Raw genomic sequence first — 12,118 nt, 5'->3', positions numbered from 1 at the left:
CACCCTCAAGAACAATTGTCTTGGTTGGAAAGATATGAAAGCTCATCCTTATCATTTATTCACATGCTAACCTTAAGGGTCTGTCTGCCATGGAGCCATTAATTCACACTTTCATATAGATTAAAAACCATGAGCCTCTGTCATCTGCTGATGGTTGCCATTTAGGAAAGAATTTAAACTTACGATTCTTAAAGGAGATGGATAACATTTTAGTTGATGGTTGTTGATATGTTAGATGATTTATGATATTCTTATGATTCTTATTCTTCTATATTCTTATCATAAAATTGTTGTGTTTCTCTCAAACACATTACACATGTGTGTTCCTCTGTAAGCAGGAGCAGTTTCTGCCTTTTAATTAAGGTTACAGACTCAGACTTCTAAACCGTATAATTTGGGGAACATGAGAACGGTTACTTCAGATTCTTGCGGGAATCTAAAATATCATCTGGGGTCCATCAGGAAATGCTAAGTTTTGCTCTTAACTGGCTGACTGAGAACCCTTCCACTTCTTAATAACTGAGTTTAGAATGAATCCATCCATTTTTTAACTGCTTCATCTAACTCGGGGTCATGGGATAGAGCCTATCTGGGCAAGCAACAGGATGCCAGTCCATCACAGGGCTCACACAGACACTGGTGCAGACAAACTCACCAGGGCCGTATGCTTTAGGATTGTGGGATGAAAGTGGAGTACTTGGAATTAACCCCAAGCAAACTCCTCACACGTGGCACTTCAGGAATATAACCCAGAGCTCCAGCACTGTGAGCCTGCAATGTTAATCACCATGCCTACTGCACGCAGAGATATTATGGGTATTTTAATTGTTTTTGCAGACTCCTTCTTGAGGTATTTGGAAAGCTACTTGTGAAAACTGTCCAAGGCTCTGAAGACCATTTCAAAGCGCTACGCATAAACACAGTGGATATTCATGAAATAACAGGAGAAAGGTTACAAACCAGAGGGGGCTGTCTAACTGAGACAAGGATCTCATCCAGCTGTTTCTCGAAAGAAACCAGGGTACCGGCTTCAATCACATCCGGTTCTGGATTCAAACCCAGATGGTGACTCGGCAGCTAAGTGTTCTAACTCAAAGCTTGGGGGAAAAAAGGAATACAATTTAGAAAAGGGACCAAAAAATCAACTGCCATCAAAAATGAAATTATTTCTCATTCATGCCTTTCAAAAAACAAAGCGGTTGACCAACATTCATCATCATGTTTATAGGTAAACCATCTACAGTAGTAACATAGCCATCCTTCCTCTGTTTATTGTCCATCTTGTTTATATATAAATCCTTACCTAAGAATGTTATCATTCTTGTTTATATATAAACCATTATTTTTGTTTTCAGAAATAGTACCTCATACCTTTATTTTTGATGAATTTAGAAAAACCGATTATTTTCTTCTTGCCCAAGCAGTGTATTTTATGTCTTAACGTAAATGTCAGAGCTGTGAGTATTGTGCAGTGTAAACATGCAATTTGTCATGTTGTGTCATTGAGAAAATTGTTTCCTAAATCCAGATTTAACAACACCACTCCCTATAAAAATGTCATGGCAAATGTCTTCTAAAATCATTAGAAAAATCACACTGAGACTATGAACAAGCTGCAACAATTCCCAGAAGCCTCTCCAGTGCTGCGACACCCAGGCTCAATTAAAGCAGCACCTTGCCAGTTAGCTGGTTTCCTACCTGTGCGCAGCAGAACGGTGCAAAATCCCTATTGGTTTAATTAAACAGACACATTAACGTATTGTTGAAAAGCCTTTTATGCTGCTTGTTAACGTAAACAATTGTTCAATCTCATGACATCTGACGACACTGTAACAGAGGAAGAATGCAGCGTGTGCCAATTAATTTTGGTTACTTCCCAACGAGTTTACACACACACACACACACCAGGCAAGTGAGGTATTGCGGATTACCAGTCACCTGTGTAAAAACACTACCTATTCCCCGAAGCAAGCAAGCAAATAAATAATTAATGAGGATCGCTGCCTTTCTGCCTGTGGACGCTGCTCGACCTTACCAACATGGAGAGGGAGTAGGACCGACTCGTGACGTCACGGCTGTGGTCTGACGCATTCATGAGAGACGGGAAGGTAAAATGCCTCCGTGAGAAAAGAGAGAGGGGGGGAGTGTGAAAAATACATTTAAGCTGTATGCATGTGTGTTTATATAGTGGGGAGAGCAGAACTGGAAAGTGTTTTTTCCCCCTCCCCCCTGAGCTCGGCGACCTTGCGGGACGGGAGCCGTGGCGTGACGGCTCAGCTCCACCCCCACCCCCCCCCCCGTGGCGCCGCGGGTGGGATCCGGGCGAGCGAGCGGCGGCGCCGCAGTCCTGCCGTCCTGTAGCCTGTAGCCTGTAGCCTGTGTGCGTGTGCCGGCTGGGTAGGGTAGCCAGGGCGAACAGTGTCCGCGACAGCCGCCGCTGGAATCGGGGCAGAACCTGCACGTCGAGGCGGGGAGATGGGGAACCGAGTGGCCCGGGACGACTACGAGTGGGTCTACACGGACCAGCCGCACGCCGACCGCAGGAAGGAGATCCTGGGTGAGCCGAGGCGCGCTAGCCCGGGGGGGGGTCCGGTCGCCTCTCTCTCTCTCGCTTTTTATTGCTTTCGTGGCTAAACCGGGCTCAAGTCTCTCGCCGGCCCCGTGTGGGCAGGGACGGGCTGGACGACGCAGGGACCCGGTGGGGTTTAGCGATTTTAGCGTCGCGCTTGTTGCATAGAAATGACGCCGCGTCCGCCGCCGCCGCGGTGGGTGTGCGCTCCCCCGGCGGCCGTGGTCGCCGAGGTGACCCCGTCTGTGGGGGGGCCGGGCAGCGGCTGAGCCCCCCGCCGGGCCCCGCGGACCGTTAGTCCGGCCTGAGGCTGAGGCCGCTCCCTCCTGGTGGGGCCGCCGCCGCTTACACAGGCCTCGGGTTAGTGTCGAGACGCGCTGAGACTCCCTTTTTGGAGAGGTTTAGACCTTAAAATAAACATGCGGTTTAACCTGGTCGTTGTCGCCAATTTTAGTTTTTTTTAAAAAAAAAAAACAACAAGAAGAAGTCGTCACCCCGCCGCGCCTCGGAGCTCTGACTGGTCCTGTCAATGTCAGGACCGCGACGAGCAGCTCCAGTTTGATCACCAAGACGCCGGAAGCGTTTTAAGGGATTTTAATGTGAAAAGAGCAGCTTGTGGGTCGTTCCTGGCCATCGCCGTTTCATGACTTGAGCCTGCCGGGCGGTCAGGGGCATCGGGGCCGGCCGCGCTTGAGGTCTGGGCCCTGTTTGTGCTCTCTTCAGGGGCGTAGCGCCCACACCTAGGGCTACAGGCTGGGGAAGAAACCGTTAGCAGCGACCGCCATCGAGGTCCAGGACCATTCCAGGTCTCCAGCTGCTCTTATGCGTTGAAAATGATGATCGGAGACCACAGTCCACGCGTGTTTCCTCCCATTGCGGAGCTGTGTCCTGCCCGGAGTCGTGCTGGGCTGGGCGGCTCACGATCTGGGTTGAACACGTAGCCCGCAGACCGAAGGCTTTTAAAAAGCGCACAAGTAAACGGTTATTCCGTTTCCCCCATCACTGCATTAGGGTTTTTGTTAAAGTCGCGTTTGTGTGGTTCAGTGTTCTTTTATTTGAGTGGGTTTTATTTTTATTTAGCCAAAACCCAGTCGAGCAATCTCGTACTGCGATGGGCGCTTTCCTGCTCCTCAGGGCTTAGTGACGCACACGCACAAGAATTTGCATTAGGTTCCTCCTGTGTGCCGCTGTTGGCAACCATGATGTTGAAACTTTTGGTTAAAATTGAGCATTAACCACTGTAGTCATTGGACTTTGCTAGGTTTAAAGCGAACTCGTTAAAGACGGAGATACGGTTTCCAGAGGTAAAACCTACCTTTGTACAAAACCTTGAGTGATGTAAATATTAGGGGGGCATCTTAAAATAAGGTTTGAATGGAACTGGTCTAATACAGTTTATTCCTGTCATGGTCACTTAAAGTAAGTGTCAGTTCTCCCAGATTGTGTATAAAACACTGTAAAGGTTGGTGTTCCTAGACCACAACTGTGTTGACAGAATTGGTACAGTCTTGTCCTTGGCTTTGAAATTTTTTGTAATAAAACATGTATGGAAAAAATATTTTTAGTAAGGCGCCCGGCTTTTAACCCCATGCAATGCATGAATATACTGCTGATTTCTGAATATTCAAGGCTTTTTTTTTATTTGCAGGCTTGATGTTTAAGGGGTGGTCGATTTTACAGATTTAAGTCATTTGATTTCCATGGCTTTGATTCAGTGCTGCTGTTTGCAGTGGCTTTACACTGAGAAGCCATTGTCGTCTAGTGCTGATAAACCCTCTCGCCTCGAACATTATCGGGCCTGGTGAAGCATATTGCCTCAACTGCAGGGGGAAGGGGGTGTGTTAAGTTTCTGCCAACTCCTGCAGCCTGGGTTAGACTCTGACCAGCAGTGTGCCTTGTTCTAAGACAAGGGAGATGAGAAGTAAGATTGATGCAAAGAGGTAACCACACTGCGCTGGTTTGCATACTCAGACAAATCTATTTAAATATTGCACGGAAGGAACAACAATCCTGTTTGATTGTGCTTTACACCTCTCTGCACCCTTTGAGTTCTCCTGCAGTGGCAGCACCAGCTGGCCTTGGCACTGCGTGGGGAACTGGTGTCTGAGTGGACCCTGTGCGTGAGTCCTGCAGCGGTCTGGTGTCCTGTCCACTCTCTGGCATCTTCTTCTGCCCTGTGCTTCTGGGACAGGTGCCGGCTTCTTGCGGATCTCCCGAGGAAGAAGCAGCTTTCTGACGATGGCTGGAGACAGTCAGTAATGGGTTGCAAAATGTTAATCTTGCTGAAACCCAAGGATCTGGGTCTTTGTGGTTAATCAAAGTCCACAGCGATCCACAATAATGTGATCCTATTACATTGATATTGTCTTAGTCTTCTTGCTTTGACATCTGTATTTTTTTCCTTGCATGGGGAACGCTTAAGGTAATTGTATGTCTGTGAGGTGCCTCCTTTGTTATCTAATACTTCAGACTGACAGATACTTACTCGGCTTTAATTATTTATTGCACGTACTAGGCAGCGGGTATTGTCACTTCAGAATACAGTAGCCAGTGGAACCTTGTACCATGGAAAAGGTTATAAAGGTGACTTCTTAAAGACTGATGTATTGAAGATCTCAAATCAAACTATGCGTTGTTGTTGCATCATGTTTTCTCAGTAAATGGCCATCTTGATCCTATCTGAAAGTCGCTCGTGGCAGAGCTCTGTTAAAACCTTTCTTCAAAGAGTCATTTGTAGGTAATTAATTTGAGCACAGGGAGCAGCGGGGAAGTAGATCTCTAAAAATGTCAGTACCCAGCCTGACGCTATGCTTCAGTTTACAGTTTTAGTCTGGAAGGATCATGAATTTAAACGTTTGCCAGAGTAACAATATCTGAACCTCGTTGAGAGCTGAGCATCGCAGACTGGAGGCCTTCTTGCTGTCCTGCACAGAGAACTAAGCTAGATGCCCTTCCTGTCTGGATACAAATTAAAAAAGGGGGAATATTGATCAATAAAATGTTTGCTTTAGGTCTGACTCTGAAATACAATAATTCATCCTGCGTTTGTGGGTAATGGGTGATCTCGGTAAGAACTGAGGGGAAGAGGGAGTTATTCTGTTGCCTGTTGCCAGTTTGTTTCTCCTGGACTTGGATGACTACAGACCTTTTATATCTCGACTGATCTGAAACCCCTCTCAGGAGGAAATTGGCCATTTTAGGTTCTACCTCTTTCTAGGTGCAAAGTGGTGACCTCAAAAATCTTGGATTAGAAAGAAAACTATTGTTTCCATCTCCAAAATGTATTGACAAAAGGGTTTGTGCTGTCTTATGTTTTAAAGGGGTTAATTTTTATGGTGTGATTTAAAGATTAACGATCCTTTAATTGGAAGCATCAGTGGTGCTGAGGGAAATGGTTTATCAAATAAACAGGACATGGGGACTTTGAATTGCTCAGGTGTATAATCCTTTGTCATCATACAGGTATTTAAAGACATTTAACGTGCAAACATTCACATAATAAACCTGCTCCTGCGCGTTTTGTGCAAGGTCAACACGATCTTGAGAAGAATTTGCTACAGTTGACCAGACTGTTTGTTTTGCTCTTTGAAGAGTTTGGATCACTTGTCTACAGAACAATATGTTCTGCAATCCCCTGGACTCCTGCCAGCCTGATATTGAAGTTGAGTAATGTTATTTTAATCTATCGGCGACACGATCTGAATGTAAATAGAAGACGTATGAGTTGTTTTAGTTTACTTTATGCAAAGGATTTGCCCCATGAAGCTGAAGCGGGGCTTTCTGGAGCATTCTCATCGCTGGACACCTCTGGTGTTGTATGGGCCTGTCCCACTCAGTTGGCGAATGAAGGCTGTGTTTCGAGAACACCTACTGCGTCGGATGGCTGAGCTTTCCCAGCGTTGTTCTGACACAGGGTTGTTAGCTGTGCCGAACAAGACCGACTTGATCTGTCTCTGTGCTAAAATGCAGTCGGAGGGGAATTCTTACCGCTGGCTGAGCTCCACCCCTGGTCTCTTCTGCTCGCAGTCCTGCGCCGGCCGGGCTGCGGCGAGCCTGCAGTCACGCAGAGCTCCTCGCACCATTTCAAACCCCGTTCTGGAACCAGACCACAGCAGGGCACATGCAAAAACCTGACTTTGGATGTTAGCACAGTCCTCCGTAATATTGTATTCTCTTACAAAAAAGCTGACAACTTGGGCTTTTTGCAAATTTGTGTGAAAGAAAACATTTTTTTAAGGCTGTTGCATTGATGTAAATTAAACCCAACATTCCCTCACTTAGTTCGCTAGTCAGATTTTCTGAACGGCAGCAGTGACTTGTAAAAAAAAAAATTGCCTGAGAAATGTTGATGAGGAAAACTTTAAAAACAGCAATTCTACACGACATAGGTGTGCAGTAAAATCTCAAGAGGTGAAAGCAGCAAAATGAGCTGGACAAGCATTGAATAAATATTAAACTTGTAACTAAAGTACAAACCTCTGGCAGTTCGTGGATTTTTTTTATTCTAATGTATTACTCAGGGTTTGAGCTCTGTGTTAGAGGTCTCCATGGTCTGTTCTCAGTCGGCTCTTCTCCTCTGCCTCGCCTATCAGGCACAGAAGTCTGTGCTGGCATGGTCAGCCCCTGCCAGGCTAAGAGCGGCAGTGGTTGATGCCTTGGATAGTGGCTGGCAGCATGGGTTCTGTACCAAGCTGATTTGTGCCATCCCCCAATACTATAAGGCACATTTTTACAAGGTCTTTCTGATTTTCCTGGACTGCCCTACCTCTGAAAGCCTGAGGGGATTGTTATTTCACTTCAGTCTGTTACATGACCTGTTCCAACAAGTGAGGAAGTTGAGCTGACCTGGATTTCTGCATGTAAAGAATGGAGAAATTCCACTTTTGTCACACAAACTGGGAATGTCTTTTGGCTAATTCAGAGTTCTCGTACTATTGGGCACATCTGCTGTGTTCTTTTTCACCCTGTGAGTGTAGAGTTAACAAAGTTTTAAAACATAAGGAAGACTTTCCCGTTGCATCAGATAAGAAATGAGCACTCCTTTTTGTCTGTTAATTAGTCAAAGCCAGAAATTAAATGCATTTTATCCATTTGTTGGATTTTCGTTAGTTTTTTTTATAGTAAAATAGGTGTGTTTTTGTTCAATTCAAATAACACTTAATTAGTTCTGTTCGAATAAGAGACATAGACTAGCTTAAAGATTAAATGTGGTTGTCATTACTTACATTAATTAGCATATCTGTATCTAGCAGCTATCGTGATCAAAATCTTTTAAAGGATCAGGCTTGAGTTGGTACTTTTCATTGATGCAGTACTACAGGGAAGAAGTGTAGATTTAAATATTTGCTTAGCAGATGCCCTTATCCAGGACATCTTTCTGCACATCCAGACTTTACATGTGGTAAGCACCAGAACAAGATAAGTTAATGAAAATAAGGGCAGCGCTGGCAGGAAGTGCAGCAGAAGCAGCGTGAGACAGTGAGAATGAGCAGGACACGGGTGCTGTGGGTTCCATGCCGGAATAAAGGCCTTATGGAATATATTCCACATTTACTGTGGACCCGTGGATGGATCAAACTGCATCATGAATCGGAAATGCTGTGAAAGAATAAGAGGCTTTTTGATACGAATAGAGATGCTCTTCCCTTGAAAGGTCTGGGAATTTGGAAGATGAATTTGCTTCTTTTGCTGTGGCGGTGGGAGAAATGCCCTTTGCGCTGAAATGAAGTGACAGAAGGAATTGGCCTGAAGCTTCTATATTAAGACCCCGGCTTTTAAGAATCGGGGGTCATGTGCCAAAACTCCTAATTGGTCGTAAATTTGTATTTTGTAGTGTCTCAGCACTCCCATAACATTTTTCTAAAGTTACGACATTTGGGGATTTTGCTTACTTTCTTTCCTGACTCTCTTACCAGCGAAGTACCCGGAGATCAAGTCCCTCATGGGCCCTGACCCCAGGATCAAGTGGATCGTGTGCATGATGTTGCTGGTCCAGTTCCTGGCGTTCTACCTGGTCAAAGACCTGGACTGGAAGTGGGTGCTGTTCTGGACTTATGCTTTCGGCAGCTGCATCAACCACTCCATGACGCTGGCCATCCACGAAATCTCCCACAACACGGCCTTCGGCAACAACCGGGCCATGTGGAACCGCTGGTTTGCCATCTTCGCCAACCTGCCCATTGGCCTCCCTTATTCTGCCTTCTTCAAGAGGTACCACCTGGACCACCACCGCTACCTGGGCGGCGACGGCATCGACGTGGACATCCCCACCGCCTTCGAGGGCTGGTTCTTCTGCACGCGCTTCCGCAAGTTCGTCTGGATCATCCTGCAGCCCCTCTTCTACGCCGTCCGCCCGCTCTGCATCAACCCCAAGCCCGTCAGCCGCCTGGAGATCATCAACCTGGCCGTGCAGGTGGCCTTCGACGCAGGCCTGTATTACCTGTGGGGCATCAAGCCCCTGGTGTACATGCTGGCTGGCTCGATGCTGGGCATGGGCCTGCACCCCATCTCCGGCCACTTCATCGCCGAGCACTACATGTTCCTCAAGGGTCACGAGACCTACTCCTACTACGGCTCCCTCAACCTGCTCACCTTCAACGTGGGCTACCACAACGAGCACCACGACTTCCCCAGCATCCCCGGACGCAGGCTGCCTCAGGTAGGTTCCCTGGGAAGCGCATCCTTTCTCCCGCTCTGCTGAGGTGGGGAGTCGGCCTTTTGAAATAAGTGGCGGTGTCTAGTTGGAAGGGTTTGATTTCAGGAACCGATTTAAGCTTTGAACAGCTCGGCTGGCAGGGAGGGTGCTGCTGACTACACGGGACGTCTGGTTTGATGAGTTACTTGTTGGTAAAAGTGCCGGAAGGGAGGGATTGGATATAAGGTTGACAGTTTCTTCAGAATAACTGGCGCTCTGTGGAGAAGCGTGTTCATGCGCGGTTTAGCAGTGTTAAAGCCTGTAATGGTCTTGTTCGTGAAAGCAGGGGGGGGTTGTAAAAATGCAAGTGTTGCTAATTTCCTGGACACATTCACCATTTAAAAAAAAAAAAAAAACTTGTTTGAGAGTAGTTTCAGTAGTCGGATGTTTGAGGAGGTTAATTCCTCTGACCAAACAGACCTGATAGCATTCCTAACTGGCTCTGGTAGCTTCGAAAGCATGCTTAAGGAATTTAGTTTTCCGAGTGTAAGCTTAAAAGGTGTTGAAAACTGGCTTTTAGGGATTGTCAAACTGAAAATGAAAACCTGGTGAACTGCAGGCTTTCAGGGGAGTGCTGGTGCTTTCCTCGCTGTCCATGATGGTTGGCCTGGATTGTAAATGTTGCTGCTCTCCTCATCAGGTGAAGAAGATTGCAGCTGAGTACTACGATGACCTGCCACACTACACCTCCTGGGTGAAAGTACTGTATGATTTTATCATGGATGACACTCTGAGTCCCTACTCTCGTGTGAAGAGAAAGCTGAAGGGAGAGATCAAGCAGGAGTGAACTCTTCACTGAATCCTGATGCCATCAAAGCCCCAGACTGCTCTCACCCTGTCCTGCAACAGCAGCAATGTCTTTTTTTATGTATCCTGCTATAAATATGTGTATATGTATACAAATTCCAGTGTACATCTTGTTTCCTTTTAGCTTTTCAAAATGAGACCACAGAAAGGGGTTTCTTTCTTAAATCCTGAACGGGACTTTCCTCTGTCGGCAATATGACAACCATTCACAAGAAGAGCGAAAGAATAATGTCATGTATTTGTATGTATATACGTTTTAACTTAAAGAACAGACCAAATTATTTGGCATCGGATGCTGTTTTTATCACGGGGTACAATCCCTTGAGTAAAAAGGGTTGGAATGGTTTGAGCCATGTATTACCCTGTGGCCTAGCCCACAGTCTAAATCTGCTGTAGGCTCTTGAAAATAAGAAACAGGTTCTGCGCTTTTAATTCCTTGTGCATCTCCTTGTAGTGACAGTGAGTTCTAGGATCCAGCATGGACAAGGTGACAGGGGTGGGAGGGGGGGGTCTCCGTATTGAGCTCCAGATGTTTAGTTCACTGGATGGCCAGGAGTGGTATCTGTGAGGTGAAGGTGAATTGGGATTAGACCCCTGTGCTCTGCTTCAGGGAAAGGGATGGCCTGTTCCAAAACCATTTTAAATCTTGAAAAGACAGCTCCTAGTGTAAATGTTTTTTTTTTTTTTTTTTTTTTAATGGGGGATAAAAACATTTAAACTGTTTAAACTATTCCATTTCTTATTTAAGTGTTTAAAAATGTGCATTCGCCAGTCTGGGGTTATCAGGCATGGTTGAGTGTAGTTTGAGTGCAAGACCATATTCTCGTTGCACCTTCGTTGTGACTCATACAGGTAAATCTCAGTGCTTTCATAACCCTCCTATTTTAGCAAACCATTTAACTATGCTCTAAAGATTTGTCATCAGAGTATGATGCAATTGGCTTATTTTACACTAAAAAAACAAATGTGTTCAAGTACTGCAAAGATTCAAGTTTTTTTTTTAATGCTTCAAAATCCAGATTTAGGTTTAGACTTAAAGCTGTCAGGGTGGATTACTTTCTGAAAACCCAGGATGGGTTTTTAAACTTGAGAATTTTTAACTATTGTATAGACCTTATACTTGATTAGAGATCTGTGGTAGGGTTTTTTTGCTTTGAAAATGTCATCATTATTAAGAAGTCTTTAACTGCAGTAACCCTGCTGTAGTTGAAGTGCTACATGCCACCACCAGCAAAGTCTTTTGAGGGTTATTACATGTCAATGCAGTTAGTATACTTGAATTTATATCTATAAAGCTTTTGTGCTAAAACTGCAGATAAAATAAATTCCTGTATCTTGATAGGCCAAAAACTTTCACTGCACGTGTAGGTGTCAGTACATGTGCATTTAGAATCTGAAATACCACCAATTTGATCTTTACAAGTGTCCTTAACATTACGAGAGAGAATGCAGCAAACGTTTTCTGCTTCAAAATGGCTTCTGTCGCTTTTGTAATGCGCACTTAGAGTAATGAAGCTGTATGTTTTGACCATAGCAGTATTACAAGAACTTGAGGGAAAGCATGTGAAAAGAACAGCTTTTATTTGAATGGCTTTGAGGGCTTCACGCCTGGTAGGGAGCTGTGGCGTGCGAGTGAACTCGATGCTTTCTCTCCAAGTGGCCGCAATCTCCATCCTTGGCGTGTCATACTCTGCGTATGTATGCTTTGCTAAATCTGTTTAATAAATTGTATTAAAATGTTATTTGTTTCCTTATTCTATACTGTGTTTAGAACCTAAACTGTAGTACAGTAGTTTTCACCTTCATGATCTGTCAATCCTATCAAAACCACATATAAGAAACTGCAGTGTAAAGGAACTACAGAACGATGGGAGTACAGTGGGAGTCTCCCTCTTATCAATTCGAGCCCCACAGAGTACGGTCACGTATTTCCCCTTAATCTTTTTCCTTGTCTAGAACTCCAAAGTTCATGTCTGTGCCTGAACTGCAGACTTGTACATTGACCAGCATGAGTTTGAGTCTGTCTCATCTTGCAGTCCCAGGATCTG

The 12,118-nt window shown here is 45.2% G+C and overlaps 1 protein-coding gene across 2 annotated transcripts; it reads left to right on the top strand.

Moving 5' to 3' along the window:
* The first annotated feature begins 2,117 nt into the window (after positions 1–2,117).
* degs1 (delta(4)-desaturase, sphingolipid 1) lies at positions 2,118–11,812 on the top strand. Of its 2 annotated transcripts, none has more exons than XM_006638668.3 (3): positions 2,118–2,557; positions 8,485–9,227; positions 9,904–11,812. In XM_006638668.3, the coding sequence occupies exons 1-3, from the start codon at positions 2,476–2,478 to the stop codon at positions 10,048–10,050; spliced, it is 972 nt and encodes a 323-aa protein (XP_006638731.2). In that variant the 5' UTR covers positions 2,118–2,475; the 3' UTR covers positions 10,051–11,812. The 2 variants fall into 2 exon arrangements, with proteins under 2 accessions (XP_006638731.2, XP_015218472.2); XM_015362986.2 differs by lacking the exon at positions 2,118–2,557 and adding an exon at positions 2,825–2,929.
* Positions 11,813–12,118: the final 306 nt, after the last annotated feature.

Source organism: Lepisosteus oculatus, chromosome 17, assembly GCF_040954835.1.
Source record: "Lepisosteus oculatus isolate fLepOcu1 chromosome 17, fLepOcu1.hap2, whole genome shotgun sequence".
Taxonomy (NCBI): Eukaryota; Metazoa; Chordata; class Actinopteri; order Semionotiformes; family Lepisosteidae; genus Lepisosteus; species Lepisosteus oculatus.
Note: the sequence above shows the minus strand (reverse complement) of the source record. Positions and strands in the feature narration are given on the sequence as shown.

Excerpts from the sequence above, each read along its gene's own strand:
- degs1 (XM_006638668.3), top strand. The coding sequence starts at position 2,476 with ATGGGGAACCGAGTGGCCCGGGACGACTACGAGTGGGTCTACACGGAC. Across the intron at positions 2,558-8,484 it reads CCGCAGGAAGGAGATCCTGG|CGAAGTACCCGGAGATCAAG; the intron begins GTGAGCCGAGGC and ends CTCTCTTACCAG. Across the intron at positions 9,228-9,903 it reads CCGGACGCAGGCTGCCTCAG|GTGAAGAAGATTGCAGCTGA; the intron begins GTAGGTTCCCTG and ends TCTCCTCATCAG.